Raw genomic sequence first — 24,080 nt, 5'->3', positions numbered from 1 at the left:
ATAGTTTTAGTATTTTTGTGGTATATTTTTGAATTAATACCGCATTGTTCTGCTTTTATTCAAAATGCGTAGCGGGTATCGCAAAGTCAAGCACAAGTCAAGCTTTCTTACTTGTTAGTATTTTTGCGGTATATTAATTTGGTGTATTTTAAAAATAGAACCACACTGTTTTGCTCCTACTTAAATTGGATAGCGAGTATCTTGTTTGTAGTACTATAAAGCTTATGGTATATTTGTAGTATTTTTGCGGTATATTTATTTAACATATTGTAAAATTAATACTACACAATTTTTTTTTGCTTTTCTTCACAATGGGTAGCGGGTATCTCAAAGTCAAGCACACTTGACTGTAGCTTTCCTACTTGTTTGTCAATATACCAAATAAAGCTTTTGGTATATTTGTAGTATTTTTGCAGTCTACTAATATAATATATTTTAACAGTCAAGCACACTCGTTTCTACCTTTCTTACTTGTTTTATATATTAATATACCAAATGAAGTCTTTAGTATATTTTCAGTATTTTTGCGGTATATTAATTTGATATATTTTTTAATTAATGCCGCATTGTTCTGCTCTTACTCAAAATGGGTAGCGAGTATGTTGTTTGTAGTACTATGGCAATATACCAAATAAAGCTTTTGGTATATTTGTAGTATTTTTGCAGTCTACTCATATATAATATATTTTAACAGTCAAGCACACTCGTTTCTACCTTTCTTACTTGTTTTATATATCAATATACCAAATGAAGGCTTTAGTATATTTTTAGTATTTTTGCGGTATATTAATTTGATATATTTTTAAATTAATGCCGCATTGTTCTGCTCTTACACAAAATGGGTAGCGAGTATCTTGTTTGTAGAAGTATGGCAATATACCAAAATTGGTATATTTGTAGTATTTTTCCAGTATATTAATTTGATATATTGTAAAATTAATACTACAATATTTTGGCTTTATTCACAATAAGTAGCGGGTATCTCATAGTCGAGCACACTCGACTGTAGCTTCCTTACTTATTTTGTTGTTGGCTTTTTCATAATGAAATTTGTGACCCAGTCCCATTGACACGTGCGAGAACTCAACACGGCGGGGCGTTCTGTCGTTCTCGTTCTCGTTCTCGTTGTTGTTGTTGTTGACTTTAATGCGGTTTGCTATTTATTAGATTTGCACAAATGGCATTTTGGGGCAGCCCAAACACAACGCGCCTCTTCTTATCAACAGCCCAAAAAAAACAGAAAAAAATGAACACGAAGCAAATCGCTTGTCGTCTATCTGTCAGACAAGGCGTTAAGTGCTTGGGCCAACTCTATCGGCTGCGAGCGAAGGCACAAAAAGAAAATATGGAAAAAAAAACACCAAGCGAGCAGCTCAAATTATTGAAAATTCATTTAAATGTCAGCAGCCGCAACAGCAGCAGCAGCAGAAAGCGCGGAGCAAAACTGACGCAACATGTCGTATGCGTAATATCAAATATTTAAGGCGCTTACATTTTTAATGCCAAACGTCGAGCTGGAGTTGCCTCAAGAGAAAGTCACACAGCTGAACTGAATATGTGATGGCTGAGGCACACTGAAAATTGTGTGCGATGGATGCTCACGAATTCACGAGATGGGAATCGTAATTATTATTGCACTGACTCCCACTGCCATCATTATTCTCTGCATTCCAAAGAGTTTTCTACTCACTAACAACATAGTTTGTTAGTGGCTGCTGGCATTAGCGCTTAACGCGGGCTTAAATCAAGCAATCACTTCAAGTAATTTGTTCCAACTGCGCATAACGCTAAGCCCCGCCATTTCAAAGCAAAGATAACGCAGCGCAACAATATACTATATATAAATAAAAGAAAGGTAGAAATAAAGCTGCTTGTGTACAGGTTAAGCGGCTGCACGAGCTCCCACTCTAAAAGTCTTTATGTATTAAGTATTTCATTTTTTTTATATTACCTATTTGTTTAACTTTGCTGCTAATGCTAAGTAGTTGCTAAATTGTCGCACTACGCATTCAACTGGACTGAAAAATACCCTCGGTGTGCTTAAGACATAACATTACGTATACGCAATGTGCATCGTGGTAGTTGAGTGTTTAAAAAAAGTGGCAGGTACTACAATTAAAAGTCTCTGCGATGCTCTATGCTTATAACTAACAAACAAATATTACTTATACGCATTGTATGCCACTAAAAATTACTCATACGCAGTGTGTTGCCGCCAGAAATTACTTGTTTTTTTTTTTTATAATTAAGTGATAGAAACCTAGCAGTTATTATCTAAGAGTATCTTTAACGTAATGTAGTTACTAACAAACAAAAATTAGCCATACGCAATAGATATCTTATAAAATTGCTCATACGCAGCGTGTTGCGTGATAGTTAAGTGTTAAACAAAATACAGTTAATACAAAACGAAATTCGGATTACCTGTGCTTATAAGGCAACAAATACAATTACTCATAGGCAGTGTATACCCTCTGCATAGAAGAAACATAAAAATATTGCTCATACGCAGTGTTTTGCTTGGTAGTTGAATGTTAAAAAGGCGGACGGTTTGAATCTTACTTGAATACCCTGTGCATATAAACAAATTTAAAAGAATCGCTTATATGCAACAACAAAATGTTGTTAATGGCCTCAAAGATATTAAAGTTAAAACTGCAATAATATAACAAAAATTAAGTCTGTAGCTGTTTTCTTTATAAATTATTATTTCAGAATCAATGGAAGTGTTCCAAACAATTGTTACCTCTAATAAATGTGGTCTTTAAAAAAATAAATTTTATTTAAAATAAAAAATAAAATAAAATAGTCGAAAATACCAGTGTGTATTGGGGGAGCAAACGAACAGCTAAACAAATGCAGTGCAAAACAGCGAAATATTGTCAACAATAGCGAGCAGCAGAGAATAATCAGTGTCGGACAGCAAATACATAATGTATATAGTATTTTGATTGGCTTTCACCATTTTACTAGTTATTGTTGGCTATGCAATTTAAATCCAATAGAACAACAAAACAGAAGAGCAGCGGGAACCGAAAAAAACACAAAACACAAAAACAAAACAAAACAAGCTCGCTGACAATGTCAACAACAAATACGAGCAACGAAAAATAAGCAAGTTGCTGTGAGACGCAACTTTTCAAATTCCCACACACACAGTAATAGAGAGAGAGGGGTAGAGAGGGAGAAAAACAACTCCCTCAACACCTCATTTTTAGCATAAAATCAGCATAGACTACAGCGCGCTCGCGTCTCTCATGCTATTGGGATTTCAGTTTCGTTTTACATTTGATTTGAGCTGAGTTCTGAATTCTCGTATCATGTTTGCTGCCCATAAAATAAACGCTCATGGTTAAATGTTCGTTACGCTACTTGCTTCCTTTTCTTTCTGTTTTTTTTTTTTTTGTTTTTGCTGCACAGCAGCGGCAGCAGCAATTTGTGGGTCACTGGGAATGACAACAACGATTATGCAATAATATCAATTTCATAACGTCACGTCCTCAGCGGCGCGCTCGTCCTTGGCCTCTACAAGTTATTGACATTGCGTCCCAATCCCGCATTGGGCTCGCCAAAAACAAAAGCAAATGTTACACACACATACAGATATTTGAGCAAACGCTTTAAGTCGAATTTCAGCACCCGTTTTTGTGTGTGTCCTGTGCCAAGTCACTAAGTAGACGTTGCCAACCCCCAAACAATAATAATAACAACAGCAACAGCAATAGCAACAGCAATATCAACAACAAAATCCTCAACGTCAATGCGGCGTATGCGTAACGCAAAAGCCAACGAAAATTGACAACTTTAAATGACGAACATTATATACACTAAATGAGATTAAAATCGAAGCCAAAACTTTGAACTTTAACTCTGCAAATTCGAGCAACTAAGTGTAGTGAAAACAATCAATTGAAATGTTTTCCAAATATGAATTATGTTTCGACTGCTGGCAACAAACGAAACGAGTTAAATAGCTAAATAAATATATGAGTAGACTAACTGCTGGACATCTTATAAACAACATCACGTCGTAGTTAGTATGTCCTTCCAATGGAGTGTGATGAAAAGGAACAAAAATTTAAGCGATTTTCCGTTGAATTTCTATACAGTTATTTTCTTTCTTCATTCTTTTTTTTTCCTCTTTATTTTTTTGTGTAAGTCGCCCGCCTTGACGCGTCGTCTCAATCCTCGCATAGTATTGTTGGGCGCCTAACGCATTCGGACCCCATAATCCAACAACATCTTGAGCGCGCTCTGAGAATCCCAGCTGCCTTTTTCACTTTGTATTATGCGTTGTTATTGTTGTTTTGTAAAGAGGGAAATATGATTACAATGGTTGACACACAACGTGCCGTGCCAGGTGGAAAGGTTGTCACAAATGCTTTCTATGTGTGTGTGTCTGTCTCTGTGTGTGTGTGTGGGCGTGATTCAATACACATATACACGCATGTGTGCGTATATCCCCACATATATGTATATATATATATTATGATACATTTGTATGTAGAAAAATCTATATAAATACAGAGAGAACCTCGTATACGCATCAACAATAATAGCTGCTTAATGTAACACAGTTTGCAGCTGTATAGCCTAAAGTTGTTCTACGATATTCAATACACTCACAAAGTGAAAAGTCCAACAAAAAAAAACAGGCAAGCAAATATGAAAATTCGCTTTATTTGTCAGTGCAAATTTTGTGCAAATAATTTAAAGTTTAACTGAAAAAACGAACAATTCAAATGCAGAAATTTGATCTCTTTCAAAGCTTAAATTTCAAATTATTTTTATCTTTTGAAAATCAGAAAAAGATAAATTTTAAATGTATGACAAGAAATCTCTTTCAATTTAAAGCGAAACTTAAATATGGTAGGCTAATAATTATATATTAAAAAAATAAATATCAAAATTCGTTCGTAAAGTTCAACTGAAAAAAACGAACAATTCAAATGCAGAAATTTGATCTCTTTCAAAGCTTAAATTTCCTAATTTTGAAATTCTATTTTCATCTTTTTAAAAATGAAAAAAATTGTTAAATTTATGTTTATAAATCCCAATCAATTTAAAGCGAAACTTAAATATTATAAATTAATAATTATATATAAAAAAAAAATATATCAAAATTCGTTATATTTGCTATTGCAAATAATTTAAAGTTCAACTGAAAAAACGAACAATTCAAATGCAGAAATTTAATCTGTTTCAAAGCTTAAATTATGTTACTTCATTTTGTAATTCTATTTTCACATTTTTAAAACAAGAACAAATAATTTAAAATATATGTTTATAAATTCCATTTCAATTTCAAGCAAAACTTAAATATTTCTAACTAATAATTATATATTAAAAAATAGGAATTCCAACATAATCTTTCAAATTCTAATTTAACTTAATTTTATAAATTTAAATATTTCGACCTTTCATATTAAACAAATAAGAAACTATTTTATTATATTTTGTGTATATTTAAAATTTAATTCATTATTAATTAAATAATTTAACGTAGTGTATTTAATGCTCGACTTTTGACTTAACAATTTACTGTATTAATTTTGATTTCGTTTTGTTTTTTTGTTTTTGCTTCGAGCGCTTTGCTGTTTTTATTTGTAATTGTTTTGGATTAAGTGCTTAAATTTTCATTAAATTTGCACAATGCTTAATTAATTACTGTTGCAATTGTTAACCTTGTTTCCAAAAAAAAACATAAAATTTCCGATGTCATTTTGGGCAAAAGCACTTGAGAACTTTGGTAAAATAAATAAATGAAATAAACGCATGTTAACGGCAAACGGGACAAAAACACAAACAAAACAAAATCAATTGCAAAAATCGTTTGGGGGCATTTAAATTTATTTCGATTGTCATGGTAAATACCTGATATTTCGATATTCTATTTGACTTTGCTTCTTGTTTTTGTATTTAAACGATGATTGCTTAACGTTATGCTGTTAAAGAATTGTGCGAAGTACTCACGTATCACTGAAAAGAAATAAAAGCAAAAATGAAATTAATAATTGAATGCAAAGTGAAAAAATATTGTGTTTGATGAAATACAAAGTATTTTAACAAATTTTCTACTTCTCTTTGAACAATTTCAAGTACTTAAAGCGCTGCCCCAAAAAGTATGCTACATCGAAATTTCTTAAGAATTACTTTAAAAATATAATGCCAAAAAGCATTTTTGATGACAAAGACAAAGGCCATTTTACTTGCCACACTGTCAAATATTTATGCAAGCCAGTAAAATGCACAAGTTACAATGACTACTAAACATATAAAATTAAATATATACATATATATAATACACACACACACACACATTGTTGTTGAGTCAAAGGAAATGATGAGGCGAAAGTATTTGGCGTTCAGAGCTTTTGTTTAACAACAATTTCTAAGCGCATATTTACTTGAACATTTTTGGTCAACCTACTGGAAACTGTTGTGTTGTTGTTGTGTTTGTTACGGCATTCTGCATGTTGCAATGTTGCAAGTTGCTTTCTACATTTTAGTCCTCATTTTCATTTAGTATTTTCCTTTTCTTTTTTTATGTTTTTTTTTTTGTTGCATCTTCTTTTGGGCTGGGCAACAGATGCATTTTTTTCTGAATTAAAGGACTCGCCATACTTTTGCCTTTTGTGCTGTAAATTTATGCCGCAATAACTCATTCACGGTGGGCGTTGAGCTTAATGTTTTTAATAGCCAAGAGTGAGCCATTACAGCAAAAGCAGAATGTTGAATAGCTGTTTTAAATTGTGGACTTAGCTTTAACCTTTTAAAGATGCATAGCTTTACGCTTTTGCTTGCGCAAAGTTTTTAAGAATTTCACGTGATTTTTAGTAAACAAAGATAGGTGTTTGCATAAATGTTTTAAGCACTAAGTTTTAATCTCAATTAGATACGCTTAATTTGAATTTAATGTGCTTTAAGATAGAATGTTATTTTAGTTTGGACTTAATTTGTTTGCTTTTAAATATTAACTTCTAAATTATAAGTCGAGAGCTGTAAGCTTGTATTTTTAATTTAAAAGCTCGCGAAAAGCTTTTACAAATGTAATGTGCTCTTAGTGTTTTTAGTTTAACTTAGCATTTATTTTTGCTTTTAAAACAAGCTTTAAGCTTGTGTTTTTTCTCTTAAATACTGGCACAAATCTTTTGACCAATGAAATATGTCTTTTTGGTAAGCAATGAAGAATGGTGAATGTTTTGAAATCGATGCTTAGCTTTAAAATCGTAAATCTTTAATCTTAATCTCAATTTCTTCACATTTAAGGGTTCATGACGAGCTTTGAGCTTGAAGCTTTCACTGAATTGCCCTCGCAAAGCTTCTGTAAATTCAATGTAATTTTGTAGGCCAATAATGTTAAAGGAATGTTTTTCAACGGTAAGCTAAATTTGTTGGCGCTTAAAGATGAAAAACTTTAAGCTTGTACCTTAAATTCTCAGGTAAAGCTTTTACGAATTTAATGCGCTTTAAGTGGTATCACTTAAGTTGACCACTTAGTTTGTTTGCTTTTAAATATTCACGTTTAAAATGTAAGCCGAGAGCTTTAAGCTTGTGCTCTTCACTTAAATGCTCGCGTAAAGCTTTTACGAATTTAATGTACTTTTTTTGTGATTTTTAAATGCAGAATATGTATAAACGAAAAAAAAGACATGAGACTCACACACACACACACACACAACAGAGAAAGTACTCAAGTGTTTTGCATGTTAAAGTGGCTGCCGTGGATCGATTTCACTCGTGCAAGTCGCCATTGAAAATCGAGAGCATAAAAGTTTTCCTCAATTTTGAGAGCACAGCACACACATAGACAAACACACACACAGAGAGAAGGTCAAGTTGCAGTGTGTGTGTGTGTGGAGGGCAACAAATAAAATGTGAGAAAGAAAACAGAAAACAATTTGGAAATTATGATTAATTGCTGTGAGCGCATTTGAGAGTTGAATGTTAAAGTGAAAATATGTGTATGCAAAAAATGAAATAGCTGCAGGCAGCACAAACGTCAGTCCGTCAGTCAGTCAGTCATTCAATCATTCAGCTAGTAAAATGAGTGAGTGAGTAAAGCATGCAGTACAGCTGCATAGCTGTTATTTTTGTAAATCTTCATTAGCGAACTTCATTTTTACGGCAAAAGGCACTCCGTTAGCCCATTACAACTCCAACACAGAGCGAGAGAGAGAGCGAAAGAGAGAGAAAGAGAGAGAGAGCGAGACATATGCGACGGCTGCTGCTCAATTAACAGACTTAAAATAAAGTCAGACGCAAATATTTACGGCGGCATTGGAGGGCAACAACAACATCTCGGGGAGACTTGAATGAATTTCTGGTTAGCACAGAGACACTGAGAATGAAATCCAACAGCAACAGCAGCAACAGCAGCGACTGTAGCTTGGCCTGGCAAAAGGATAAAAAGCCGACGTACTTCATTAATTTTAATTAAGCGCCCACAGCATGACAAAAAGCGTACCCCCAAAAAACGGGCAGCGACAAGAAACTGAAGAAGGTAGGCCATAAAATCCACCTTATGTACAACCAGCGACTGAGTAACATCGCAAAATGTTTTGCATCCCATTTCATAGACTAGAGATGGATGCGTGAAAGCTTGAAATTGTTTGATATAAACATCTGTACTCATTTTACAAATAAATTTCATTACAACTTTTGATTTAAAATCATTCAAAAAAGCAAAAAGAAGAGCTCTAAAATTTCCTTTATTCAATAGTTATCAAAACCTAATATTCAAAATAATGAGAAAAAACCCAATTAAAAATACAAAAAAAAACAATAATTGACATTTGTAATAATCTATAAATCAATTAAAATTTCTGAAAATTAGAAAATCCAAAGATATAAAAACCATAATTTATATTTGTAATAATCCCTTCATTCGACAATTATCTTAAGATTTTAAAGTATAACAAATTACTAAACAAAAATTTAAAAAATACAACTCATTTATACAAATATATTTTAAATTAAGTCACTATTCAATCATCAACAAAAAAACGTATTCCAAGCAAATGAATTAAATGAATCGCAAAGAATAAAAATACAAATTTAAAATAAAGTCATTAATTCTTCATTACAAAGCAGGAAATCCTCTACAAAAAAAACAAATTATTATATAAATAAAAAACAAAAATATATATTATAATAAACTGCAATTCATTTATATTTAAAATAATGTCATTTATACATAATCAATTGCTCAACAAAAAAATAAATTTATTCTCAGCAATAAATTAAATGTATCGCATTAAACATACATAAATAAAATATACATACATACAACTAAAATGTAACCCTCAATTATTCATATAAATAATCACAATCCCTCGATAAAATAAATAATAAATTAAAATAATTATTATAAATAAAAACAAAATGTAAAAAAAAGAATACAGCGAAATAAATATTTTTAAAATAAAATCTTTAAAACGGTCAATATTCGAGCCTTAATATCAAAATGATGTATGTATTTAAATATAATTAAAAGAACGTCAATAATAGTAAAATACAAAGTAATCTAAGTAAATAAATTTAATTAATCCACAAGTACAAAACATAAAAGAAAAAAACGTTTTAGCCTTTAAAATCAATAAGCAAGCGTCACGAGTATCAGAAAATGTTCAAAAGATTTATATCATTAATCTACACAAACAAATTATATTGATGAAGAGACAAACTAAAATCTTATAAAAATACATTTTAAAATTAAAAGGCATCAACCCAGTGCTTTAGAAATACGTTTGTGTTAATTTGAATTATATAATATATCTACATATATTAATAAATAAAATGTAATGACATTGAATTTAAATGATATTTTTTTCAATAAATTGAATTGCAATTTAAATTTATTTTTTATTATTTAACATTCCCACTCATTCACAAAATTTTCCTTCCTTTCTTCATTTTCACTTTTGAATTTATTTTCGATAAATTTTCGCCAGTTTTCCTTCAGTTTTTCATGCCAAGCTTCAATCACGTGCTCATCTCCAAGTGCGCTTTAAAGTAGACAACAATTTTTGGCACCGAAAGTGACAAATTAGTCGCTCGCTTTTCGCTTTTTAGCATTCGCCATTTTCCAGCTGCCATTTTTGTTTTTTTTTGGCTAACCTTGAGATTTTACTAAGGAATAATAAATTAAGTTTCTTGCCTCAACTCTCTCTCTCTCTCTCTCTCTCTTTCTCTCTATCATTTGCTTTCACTTTGCTGTCACAGTTTTTGGCTTTCTACCCCTTCGCTAGCTTTCAAATTATGGAACATGGGCAAAAAGCGTAAATAGAAACATAAATACAAATATCATAATACTCGTATATATGTATATACATATGTATGTTATATTTTCATGTGGATCTCATGTCATTGCATTAACTTTTTGACGCAACGCAACCGCAAAGCCGCAAAACTGAAAACATTTCAATTCAGCAAACGAAACGATTAAAGTTATGGAAGGGCTGCTTGTCACTTTATGTTTATACTATACATATACATATATATGTTATATACTATACAAATAAGTAAACTCAAAAAGGATATGATAGGTTTATAGAAGAGGAAATGGGTAGATTAAACTTTTGAACTTGTTTGGTGGTAATAATAAATACTAAAATAATCATTACATGATTATTGAGTAGTCAAAATATAACAAATTTGAGTTTCAACTGTTCTATATCTAATTCCAATTATTTAATCATAAAATTATTATTAAATTGCATCTTCTTTTAACGTTGAAAGTGTTTTTTATACTGAGTTATTTTGAACTATTTAATATTCCCTTTCATAAAATCATTTGTATAGAGAATATTTAAATATTTTACATCTTTACACAAAATATTTTATTTAAAAACTATTTGTTGTACTTTTCACAAATAATTACGAAACATTAAATTCCTACTTTTCTTATATCATCAAAATTATTCTATTTAAAACGATTTCCTGACAAATTTATTCAACTAACTATTAAATAATTTAAATTCCTATTCAATATATTTATTTGTAATTCTCAAATTCATTTATATATAAAAACAAATTATGAAATATTATAAATTCCAATTGAATACTTTTATTGTGATTTTTAAATTCCATTTATTAAACTAATTATGAAGTATTTTAATATCCTTTTGAATAATTTTATGTTTAATTTTAAAATTCATTTATTCAAATATTTGTGAAATATTTTTAATTCTATATTATAACAAAATTTAATTATTCAACTTATTAAGAAACATTTCAAATTCCAATTAAGTGCTTTTATTTTTAATTTTAAAATCGATTTTTATTTTTGAAATTCAAATAAATATTAAATAATTTCAATTCCTATTTAATACTTTTACTTTTTATTTTCAAATTCATTTATTCAACTATGAATTATTTTAAATGTCAATTTAATACTTTTATTATAAAATAAATGAATACAACTAAATATTTCAAATTCGAATTCATTTTATTTTTGTTTTTTAAATTCAACTAATTATTAAATAATTTCAACTCCTATGAAATGTTTTAGATTCTATTTTAATACTTTTATTATAAACTAAATTTATACAACTAAATATTAAACATTTTAAATTTGAATTAAACGCTTTTCATTTAAGATTCTTTTATTCAACTGTATTTCAAATTTGAATTTTAAAATTCATTCATCAAATTATGAAATATGAATTTCCAAAATAGTACTTTTATTTTGAGTTTTAAAATTCATTTATTAGAATAATTATGAAAAGTTTCAAATGCCTATTTAATACTTTTACTATTTTTTAAGTCTTCCAATTCAATACTTTTATTATAAAATTCATTTGGTCAACTAATTATAAAGTATTTCAACTCCTGTATTCAATTATGAAGTATTTTAAATTTGTATTCAATCCTTTTTTAATTTTAAAATTAATTTATTCAACTATTTATGAAATATTTCAATTTCGAATTGAATTTTGAAAATAATTTATTCAACTATGAAATATTTTAAATTCGAATTTAATACTTTTATTATAAAATAAATTTATACAACTAAATATTAAATATTTCAAATTCCAATTTCATACTTTCCCTTTAAGATTCTTTTATTCAATTGATTATGAAGTATTAGTATGAATTATGAATTTCCAAAATATTACTTTTATTTAGAGTTTTAAAATTTCAGTCTAGGGTATCTTCTAGTCGACTCCCAATATTGTCGCACAACTTTATTTAGGTTGTCTGGGGTTGTGCTTAGAGATCAAAACGGCAAATGACTGAGTTAAACTGAAGTCTGGGTAAAATGTGGCCACAGAGCACACATGTTGGCAATGAAGTGCTTAAGTGCCTTTTCGCCTGGCCATTGAATTTGGGAGGGACAGGGTTTTAAACAACACAGCAAAAGCAAAAGCAACAGCAACAGATGAGTAATGCGCAATACACACATAAAGTATAACGCATAAAGCAAAAATAGCAAAAAGTCAACAAGTAATTATGGCTAATAAATAGCAAATGAAATGCTCAATCCTCAATATAAAAACAAAACAAGAAACAAGAAAAAAACGTGGGCAGCATAATGCAGCGATAAACTAATCCGAGCGAGCGATGAAACTTAATACTTTAAACAGCGAAAGAAGCGATAAAAAAAAGGAGATGCATAAAAAAATGTGTGGAGGAGAAAATAAGCTTTGGCTGCTGCGTGGAATTAAGAAAATCCATTTAAGCAAATTTTTCGCTTTTAATTGAAAAGCGCGCGCGCAAGCAAGCTGCAAAATAAAATGCCTTCTGTGTGTTGGGGGAGTGAAGTGAAAAACTAGACCGTAAAATCGGGAGTGAGCACAGGACACAAGACACAATAAACGTAAAAAAAAAAAAAAGAGAACAATAACAAAAAGCTGACCACAAGTTCAAATAGAAAACACACGACTAATTAAATTAAAAATGCATTAAGTTCGTTTCTGTTTGTGTTTCTAGTTTTGTTTTTTGGTTTTTTTTTTGGTTTTTGTGGCACTCACTAATCCAGCATTTCAATGTCATCCTCATCGTCGCTATCCTCATCGTAGCCATCGCGTTCCCTCCGCTCATCATCGTCATAGAACTTGGCCTCCTGCGCGGCATTCCCGCTGCCAAAACGTTCACGCTCCCGACTCCGTTCGCGTTCGCGCTCGCGATCCCGATCTCCTCCTCCCCCTGCTCCTCCTCGCTGCTGTCCCCCACCGTTGTGGCTGTGGCTGGCATTGCTGCCGCTTCTGCCACGCCCCTGGCCCTGGCTGCCGATCTCAGAGTTGGGAACGCCGCCGCGACGTCGCATCGATTGAACTGGCAGACCGACGCCTTGCTCCAGCTCATCGTCCTCCTCATCGCTCTCGATCTCGATCTCATCGAGATCGCGTTGACTAATGCTTCGCTCCGGCATTTTCTTTCACTTTCTTTCGCTCTTTCTCTCACTTCGATCTCGTTCACGTTCACTTTCTCACTCGCTCGCTCGCTTGCTTTTGTCTTGTTCAACACACTTGATCGTTGTCACCAGTAACAAGAAAAAAAAAGAAGAAACACGCAAATTGTTTTGTTTGCTACGCCACTCGAGTTGAGACTTGCACCGAACGCATCCAAAACTGCAATTGGCGCTAGGAAAGCGTCGCGTAGCAAAAAGCCAAAGCCAAAGCAGAGTCGCTTTGACTCTGTGGGGCTTCGAAAAGGCCGCCAGGTGATTTTCTATGCTAATTCAATTAGCTGACCAACACGCACACTCTCATACACACACACACACAGACACACACACACTTGGATACATTCGCTTACTTACTTTGTTTTTGCTTTTTTAAATGGGGTCAGCGATTTTTGGGGGCGACATTGTTTGGGGGACATTTGCTCTGGCGGTTGCTCTAGCAGCCAGCCATATAGGAAGCCCCATCTGATTAGCATATTGCCTGCAGCCGAATTTGGCTTCAAATCACTGCCATAAGCTACCAAGTATCTCAAAGATACATATTCTCGAATTATTGCGACATTCGTTTTGTTTTGTTTTGATGAACTTCAAATCTTCTCAGTTGAACGTGATTTTAGCATTGCACATTTCAGTTATTGAAATTGAAAATAAATGTCATCCAATCAAATTTACTCTGTCAAAAAGTTTAAATTTTTGCAGGAAACTTCAAAGCAAGTATAACATATTCTTCATATTATTTAAAAGCATAATTAGTTATAAGTTTGATGTGATGCAAATAACAAACTGTCGATAGTAAATAATTTTAGTAGTTCCATTGTTTGAAATACTAAAAATATATCATAAAAATAATAAATATAATAATATAAGATCATAATATATTTATTTTTATTTTGATGTTTAATGAGTTTAGATATTATTGAAAAAAAAACTTATATTGTTGCTAGCGACTATAATATAAATTTTGTATTATTTAAAAGTATAAAAACTTCAAATTGTTAAAATAAAATTAATATTGTACAACTAGTAAAGTATTAAAGTGATATTAAAAAAATATATATATATTCTGTAAATAGTAAAGTATTAAACATAATTGGTTGTACTCAAAAAAAAAGTATGGATAATTCTCTGGTGAAAATGTCTGTTGAAACGCTTTTTAAAATTTAAAAAAAAAAAATATACACTTTTTTTGGCTTGAATGATAAATGAATTTTATAGCTCTAGATTTTCACTTTAATTAGAGCCAAAAACGATATTTTAATTATTTTCCTGTTTTCCTCAAATTTCATACAAACAATTTGAAAATTTAGTTGCGATCGTATAAAAATAGTAGAAGTTATTTACAAAATTCTTTTGCTTGGACAAAAACGCTTACTTACTACGGGTCTTAGTATATATGGCTAAAAATCTGGTATATTTTGTAGTACCATAGCAATATAACAAAAATAACCTTTAGTATATTTTAGTGTTTTTACGGTATATTTATTTCGCATATTTTTTTTAGCGGGTATCTCACAGTCGAGCACACTCGAAGGTAACTTTCTTACTTGTTTTACTTGAAATAAATTCATCATCATATTAATATGTATAAAATAAAATTGAAAATGAGTTGAGGGCGCCAGCAGGGATTACTTTCTGTGCTGTATAATTCAATTTAAGATTTAATACTAGATTTAATATGATATGCAGCTTATTTCAACCACCACGAACCGACAAATTTGAATGAATATACTGGACAAACTAAAAGAGATATTAATTTTATTTAAACGCAGGATTAGTTTAATCTTTTAACATACAAGATATTCTTTCATTTGTCTTCTAATTTTTTAATAAAATTATCGAAAAACAAAAAAAATGGCGAAAAAAAGCGAAAACAACATTTTTGACCGTAAGAAATTTATATTTTTATCTATTATATTCCAAATTAATTCATCAATTCACAAAAACTGTGAGTTGAGTGAATATTTATTGTAAAAAATTCTTTACTTTTTTTGTAAACTAGTCGAAATTAATATTCATATAAAACCAAAATAAAAAACCAAAAAAAAAGTGGAATTAATTAATTTATTTTTTAAGATATTTGAAAGAGAATAGACTTAACCAAAAAAAAAATGATGAGTTTATATTGTATTCATAATATATGTATTTTATTATTATTATTTATTATGCAGAGTATTTTTTAGTCGATTGTTTTTCTTCTTCAAGTTTTCTACCATTTTTTTTTTAATGTGTTTAATTACAATATTTACACTTGATATTAATATTAAATTCCATTCATTACAGGGTGTCTACAGCTGCATCACACCCGCTTTGCACACTTAGTTTTCATTGTTATTATTGATTTTCGAAGCTGGCTTTGCCACACTGGCTTATTAGCCATTCATTTGCAAGCTTCGCATTGGCGACAACAGCAACAACAACAACAACAGCAACAACAAAAACAGAAACAGCAGCAACAACAATTATTAACAATTATTGGCCAGTCGGCTGTTTTGCCAAGTTGACTAGCTTGCTAGCTGGCTGGCTAGCTGGCTGGTTGCTTTGGCCGCATTGGCAACACTTCCGGTTGTCGGTTGTCGGTTGTCGGTTGCCGGCAAGCCAAAAGAACCATAAAATTGAAAATGAGCTGAGCCGAGACACAAAGGCAAAAACGCGCACATTTAACGAGCCATTTCAATGCCAAGGCATCGAGTGTTGCTTTGCGTTGTGTTTAGTTGTCTTGTGTTGTGGGCACTCACTCAGTGAGTGCGAGTATTAGTTGTTATTTCTATTATTTTCATCTTCAATTTTTATACCCACTACACATAGAGTAGAGAGGTATTATAACTTTGTGCCAGCAGGAAATGTTCATATGTATGTCACAACCAGAAGGATGCATCTCTAACCCTATAAAGTTATATATTCTTAATGTAGTATTACATCAATATACCATTTAAAGCCTTTGGTATATTTTAGTATTTTAGAGTTTTATTAATTTGGTATATTTTGTACTCTTGTGATTAAAATGTCACTATACCAAATATATATTTTGGTATATTTTAGTATTTTTGTGTTTTATTAATTTGGTATATTTTATACTCTTGGGTATGATTAAGATGTCACTATACCAAATATATCTTTTAGTATATTTTAGTATTTTTGCGGTTTATAAATTTCGCATATTTTGTGATCTTGGGTCTGTGTAGAAATACATAAATATACCAAGTATATCTTTTAGTATATTTTAGTATGTTTGCGGTTCATGAATTTAGTATATTGTGCACTTTTGGGTATGTTTAATGTGTAGAAATATATAATGATATATTTATATATTTCTACACATTATAATACAATATATATTTTTTAGTATTTTCGCGGTTTATGAATTTGGTATATTTTGTACTCTTTGGTATGTTTAAAGTGTACTAATATATTAATATACCAATTATATACTTCAATATAGCAAATATAGCCTTTGGTATATTTTAGTATTTTTGTGGTTTATAAATTTGGTATATTTTGTATTCTTGGGTACGTTTAAAGTGTAGTAATATATTAATATACCAAATATGTCCTCTGATATTTTTGTTGTTTATTAATTTGGTAAATTTTAAGAATCGCACTGTTTTTGTATTAATAAAAATGGATAGCGGATATCTCACAGTCGAGCACACTCTTCTTCTATTTTATATACGCTTTTGAATATTGTTTTTGCTGCTCATCCAACGAAAATTATTGCCGAAATCGCATGTATGAATGTACTTCAAAACTCGCTAATATATTTCATTATTATAATTAATGCATAAATTTGATAAATTATAAATTTCTTGAATTTAGGAAAATAAATCGAATTAACATAAATTGTTATGCTTTTTGTAGTTTAACAAAATAATATATTCAATAATTGAAACAAAGAATAATGATGGAAACTAAAAGAAAGAAAAAAGCAAAGATCTTTAAAAACAATTTTTTTTTTAATAAAAACTGCTTCATTTAATAAAATATTTAAGTCGCAAATATTTTCAATTTCTATTTTTTTTTCAGTTATTTTTCCCACATCCATATTAGTTGCCAGTACTCAATTCAAAAATATGGTTTTCGCTTAATTTCAATTGTAAATTAAGTGTAAATAAACAAAATAAATAATAACTAGTTGGTTATATTTCAAATTTGTAAAACACGTTTAGATATAGTAGATTAATTTTTGCTTATGAAATTTTTAAAATAAACAAAATGCTAGACCAATTTTTCATTGAAAAATGTTAATTAAAATAATTTACTCTTTTATTTAATATCTTTTCAAATAATTGGTAAAAACTGAAGTTAAATATATCATACATATTTCAATACATTTTCCCTTCTTGAACTGCTTTTAAATAACTCTTAAAATAGGTTCTCATTCTTCTTCAGTTCTCTCACTATTCTTCGTTTCGGAATCTGATTTATTTTTATGCATCTGCATGGGGTATTTTTTAGCATTTGTCACATGTTTAAAACAGCATTAGACTCATGCTTCTGTCTACTCATCTGTGCATCGAATTGAGACACTATAGATATTCATAAAGATAAATTTGTTTTATCCAAAACTATTTTCAGTTAAATTCATTAATATTACGACTTATAAAATTTACTTTATTTGAAATTTGGATAACAGGAGAAATCAACATTTATCAAAATTTTACGTTTTACAAAATATTCATTGATTTTTTATATTTCTTTCTTTGTTTGTTTTTGAAAATTTATTTAAAAAATATGTAATAAAGTTATATTCGAGAGTTTTCGACTGTGAAATGTCTATTTTGAATAAGATCAAAGCAGTGCTATATTATTCTTAAAATATACCGAAAAATACTAAAATACTTATGATATATTTTAGTATGTTGGTATATTGATATAGAACTATATGTAAAATATACCATAGAGTACAAAATATACCATATTGACAGCCGAAGCATTTTACATATAAAGTATTTCTTAACTAACTTTTAAAATTTTTATCAGAAAAACTAATTTTAAGGAATCATAAAAACTGTACTGATTATTAGCGTAAAAAAATAATATCTCTATCTCTTAAAGTCTCTGAAATGTATTCTATTTTATTAATATATTTTATTTCTTATATTGACTTTAGTTTTTTTGGTATTACAATACTGTAAGTTCATCAACATCTTCAATATATTCATATTAAAATTACTTTAATTCATTTCAAATTTTATTTAGTATTTCGTAATTTTAGATAATGATAATATTAAAAATCAATCGATTTCTTTTCACTTTTATTTTATCTTAAAACATATCAAATATTATATTTATAATCTAAAATATTCAACGCGGAAATATTTGGCTTTAGTTGAATTTAAACTTATGTAGCATTCTCGTGTTGCAGTCGAGCATTTGGCATTTAGCATTTAGTGTTGCAACAAGATTGAAACTGGAGACAATTTGCAGATGACATTTACAGAATTTGGGCAAAATGTTTGAGCAATTAAAGTGCGTAATTATTTAATCGACGGCTGCGTCGGCAGCACAATAATTTCGCAATGCAAATTACCAATTTGCAGAACGTAGGCCAAAGTTAATTAGACAAATGGTCTCGACAATGACAAAGCCAATGTTGCAATATGATATTATATTTTCAACAAAGGCAAGCTTCCTCTATCTCTCTCTCTCTCTCTTTCTCTCTGTGTCTATCTCTTTCTGGGTTTGATCGGGACAAATGTAGCTGCAAATGAAATGAATTGCAATTATTGATGCAACCATCTCGAATGACAAATTATACCACGCTTTGTTTGAGCGCACGTTAATTGAAGTTGTTGCAACTTGCTGCAACTCGACACCAAACGACCAACTGTCAATGCCAACGACTGTGCGACTGCGATTTAGATTTTAAATTATGCAAAAGACATAATTGCTGCCACGCTTCTCATCGTTCATTGCCAAGGCCGCACAATTTTAGCAGCCACTGTTGCAGACACGACGGATGTGATTTTTTTTTGGGAAAAAGACAAGTAACAAAACCAAAAAACCTCAAAAAATTAAGCGACGACAAAAGCAAAAAAAAAAGGTGTCAACTGAAAAAACCTTCGCATGGCGGAAGACCTCAAATACCCGGCACTCAACGACCTTGCAGAGGGCATTCCCGTTGCCCTAAAAGGTGCCTTCAAATTTGTCAAACAGTTCACTGACTTATTAATCTAAACTTCTGCTTAAATGGCAACTAATTGTTAATACAATATATAATTGAAAGATCAACAAACTTCGTCTGTTAAATATAAACTTGAAATTTTAATTGCTATCTACAATCAATATAATCTTAAAATTGTAATAGTTATCTTCAAGCTGTTTACAATAGTTCTATAATAAATTACTCTTTACACAGACAACAATGATATCTATTGAATTTCTACTTCATTTACAAGTTTCCAACTGTTAACTGTAAAAATAACAACCCAAAGTCTGTCGAAGATTTAATACCCTAAACAATGTTAATTGAAAGCTAACTTTATAGATAACTTAAAGCAGCTCTCTTATAAATATCTTGTTGCATTGCTCTTCAAACATTAACAACTTTTGGAGTGTGCACGACTAACGCATACCTTGGAAATTAATAAATTATAAATATAAAAAGCTATTTGAAAGTCTTTAATAAAGAATATTAGTTGTCATAGAGGAATGAATCTTTATTTCTAACTATTAATTCAATTTCCATTTTGCCAAAATACGTTCTTCATTTAGAAAAGTTTATTAAGCGACTACAGCATACCCTAGAAAATTTAATTAGAGATATGTACATACATGCGTTTATAGGAACTTTAAAAACAATTTGCAAATCATATTTATAAAGAATACCACGTAAAAAACCTTCAATTGAGTGTGCTCGATCGTGAAATACCTGTAACATAATTTGAATAAGAGCAAAAAAGTGTGGTATTACTCTTAAAATATACCAAATTAATATACCGCAAAAAATACTAAAAATATACCGAAGGCTATACTTGGTATATTGTGTTATTATTCTTAAAATATGCCGCAAAAATACTAAAAATATACCGAATGGTATAATAAGTATATTTATATACATTTAAAATATTGAATAAAATAAAATACTAAATGTATACTTGTACATTATTATTAAAATATACCGCAAAATACTAAAAATACCGAATGTTCTATTTAGTATATTACTATACATTTAAAATACTAAATAAAATAAAATACTAAATATACCAGATTGTCAGCTAAAGCAGCCAAGACCGTGCATTTTTATTTCTAACTTTTAGTTCAATTTCTACTTTGTCAAAATACCCTCTTCATTTATAAGAATTTATTGAGCGACTAGAGTATACCTTAGAAAAAGTAAATAAAGATATTTATTGAAACTTTTAAAGGTTATTTATTTATTTATTTATAAAAGTAGACAAAAATTTATAAAAAATCTTAGCCTACTAGGAGAAGAGCCATGACGGACTTTTAAAGGTATTTGCAAATCATACTTATAAAGAATAATAATTTTCGCAGTTTATTTGCAACTATTTCTTCGATTTCCACTCTACCAAAATACCCTATAAAGTGTGATAAATTGTATGAAAGTTATTAATTGCTTTGCGCATCGTTAGACAATCTTTCGCTTTCATGTTTTGCGATCGTTTGACGTGTTCTATTACCATTATGGATTGTTGGCCCGCTTTGGTAAGCACATTAAATACAGGGTATGCAGGCAACAAATAATAACAAAACAAATAAGCACTCATCGTAAATGAAAAGAACACGAACAAAATAATAGAAATAAATAATAATACAGAATAAACACGCATAACAATTTGATAAGCAACCCACGTTGCAAAATCTGAGTAATACTTCAGAACAATTTACACACAGACACACGCAGACCATAAATGAGCCTACAAATAGGTATTTATATGGTGTATATATACGTATATATAAAGTGCTTATACTCGTCTCCAGCTGTGAGTCTCACACAATATAAATTATAAATAATTTAATTATGATGACGTCGAATCAGCGTTGATAATAATAATGACAATGATGTGAATGCGAATGTAATTGTGCAAGATGATATTGTTGATGCTTACGATGATGATGATGACGACGATGATGATGATGATGATTATATTGTACGCTCAACAATTGTGTTGCTTCCTCTTATCGGGAGCTCGGCAGATTTCTTATCGCGTAGCGCCCGACAGACAACAGTTAAACGGTCGTAAAACATTACTAATTAGTACCAGGTGACAAGGTTAGAATTTCCGCGATCTATTCCGAGTATTCTCTTCTTTTTTTTCTTTTCTTTTCGTTTTGCTATTTCTATTTTTACGGAACCAGTTAGGAAGAGGAAGCTTCTTATCAGATGCGAAAAAAAAAAAACATTTTAATAGTTCGTTTGTGATTTCTCAAATAATATGCTTAAACAAATTTTCGTTGGTTTGGTTCCTAACCGATAATAATGTAAAAAATTAAATATATTTTTGATAATTTATTGAAATCTAGGAACAAAGTTTTATAGTTTCGGTTGTTTGAGTTTATGCATAATTTTTTGGAAAAATATTTTATTGGGATTCGTGAATAACTTCAAAATCATTCCTCTGTAATTTATCTGAAGATAAAAATGACTATTGTGTTGCTTTTTAATATTTAGAACTTTTTAAATAATTTATTTAAAATTTAATAAAAGTTGTATAATTTGACTTTTGAATGAAGCAAAAAAAAAACTAGATGTTTTTTATATGTAGAAATTCTCTTAACTCATCTCATATTTAAAATTTATTTATAATTTATTTTATAATATTTTGTTTATATTTTAATATTTTATAATAAATTATAATACATTTATTAAACTAAAATAAATTCTTGGTCGTTAAATTATTTTATAATAATTTATTTGTATTTTAATACTCTATAATAATAATAATAATACATTTCCCAAACTTTGTAACCATAGGAATTTTAATTTCTATATGTTCTGCTATAGCGAAGCTCAACTGTATTAACTTATAACTGTCTTATTTATATCATAAAACATTTACCTAAGCATTCATATTATTTTTCAACCTTTGCTACAGTCACATAATATTTTGTTACACATTAACTTTGTTATATCCAAGTTTCACTGTAGTTGACTCTTATTTACTAATTATTTTCAATAAAGTTGGACTACAATTTTTTATTATATTCCTATTAAGCTGCCCCTTTAAATTTTGTCATAGCGATGCTTCACTGTCATTCGCAAATATCTTTACAATAAAGCTTTTATTTAAAAATAATAACGCTCTAAATGAAATCACAATGGAATCACATATTGTTTTAAAAATTCATTGCTAAAGCAATAAACTCGTTGTGTTGTTTTATTTAACCGTGTTTAAAGCACAGTGGGGCAACAGCCAAAAAGGAAAAAAAAACTCACAACCGGTGTGAGTTATTTTTTGTGTTATGTTGTGTTGCTTGTAATTCTAACTGTTTCGGTTTTTAGCCAACGGCTCAATTAATAAATGAGAGCAACCTGGAGCAAGTCTAATTGGAATGACACACAAAAACCAAATGAAATGAGTGCGTGGGAGCGCGACAGAGTGAGACGGCGAGTGAGACAGACGTATAGACGTGAATCAAGTTCAAGGGCACAAGGCGCACTCACCTGCTGTAGTTGTTGTTGTTGTTGTTGACAGCTGACTCAGCTGACTTGAGCCTCGACGTTGCCGTTGGCGTCGACGTCGACAGCAGCGCCTCTGGCAGCACAGGGCGATAGATGAGCGGCTTCACATTGCGTTCGATGTCGTCGAGGAAGACGACGTCGTGCACTGGAATTAACCGATGGTCGGACACATTGAAATGCAGATCACGAAAGGGTCCATTGAGCAAGCAGCGCAGCGTTGACGACGCGGCTGCATCCGTGTCGTGTGGCGGCAACTGCAAACAACAACAAGGAACGATGCTTATTGGAATATTGGAATATGTGTGATGGCTTATTGGAATGCGTTGTTAAGTGGAGAAATGCTGCACCTTGATTTTCCCATTGGCAGCGGAGAACATTGAATCACAGCAGCAGCAGCAGCAGCAGCGTCAACCGCAATAATAATTATATTGAGAAACATAAACAAAATTAACACTTTTGCTATGACCACATATGACACACAAACCACACACACAACAAACAAAGCAATAAAAAAAAATAAACACACAAAATATACAACGAAAAAAAAAAACGTTTAACACGCGTGCGTCGCGACAATAATAAAAGCCATCGCGGAGAGAAGAGGCGGAAAATAAAAAAAAGAAAACAAATCTAGTGTTTTGTGAATTAAAGCAAAAACACACGCACAATTGACGCCGACTACGATTTATAATTTTTTCTCAATTAAAATGCTTGTGCCACATAAACACACATATACACGCAGCAACACTAACTCATTTAGGCTGCGGCTGCGCCTTCACTTTGCATTTCACTTGCGGCTACAACAAATAATAAAAAAAAAAAACAGAAACACAACATCATCAACACACACATGAGACCAATTTAATTTTTCTTATAGTTTGTAGACATATTTACGCGTAAGCGTGAGTGAGTGTTTGTGTGTGTGTGTGTAAACGCACGCTGCGCAGCCCCCGCGTACGTTAAAGCAACTGCCGCCGACGCTCTTGCAATTGGTCCATTTGTCGATCACTTTTTGAAACAGCTGTTCGA

At 30.5% G+C, this 24,080-nt stretch overlaps 1 protein-coding gene across 1 annotated transcript; it reads right to left on the bottom strand.

The window, feature by feature from the left end:
* Window positions 1–5,969: 5,969 nt before the first annotated feature.
* LOC133847735 (uncharacterized) lies at window positions 5,970–23,766 on the bottom strand. The gene is made up of 3 exons (XM_062282930.1): window positions 23,399–23,766; window positions 23,034–23,305; window positions 5,970–5,979 (listed from the first exon to the last, which is right to left on the bottom strand). Exons 1-3 carry the CDS (start codon window positions 23,426–23,428, stop codon window positions 5,970–5,972), a joined length of 312 nt encoding a protein of 103 aa, XP_062138914.1. The 5' UTR covers window positions 23,429–23,766.
* Between the last annotated feature and the right edge of the window lie 314 nt (window positions 23,767–24,080).

Source organism: Drosophila sulfurigaster, chromosome X, assembly GCF_023558435.1.
Source record: "Drosophila sulfurigaster albostrigata strain 15112-1811.04 chromosome X, ASM2355843v2, whole genome shotgun sequence".
NCBI lineage: Eukaryota > Metazoa > Arthropoda > Insecta > Diptera > Drosophilidae > Drosophila > Drosophila sulfurigaster.
The sequence above is the reverse complement of the archived record's forward strand: the minus strand, read 5'-3'. Positions and strand labels throughout refer to the sequence as shown.

Excerpts from the sequence above, each read along its gene's own strand:
- LOC133847735 (XM_062282930.1), bottom strand. The coding sequence starts at position 23,428 with ATGTTCTCCGCTGCCAATGGGAAAATCAAG. Across the intron at positions 23,306-23,398 it reads CTGCCAATGGGAAAATCAAG|TTGCCGCCACACGACACGGA; the intron begins GTGCAGCATTTC and ends TGTTGTTTGCAG.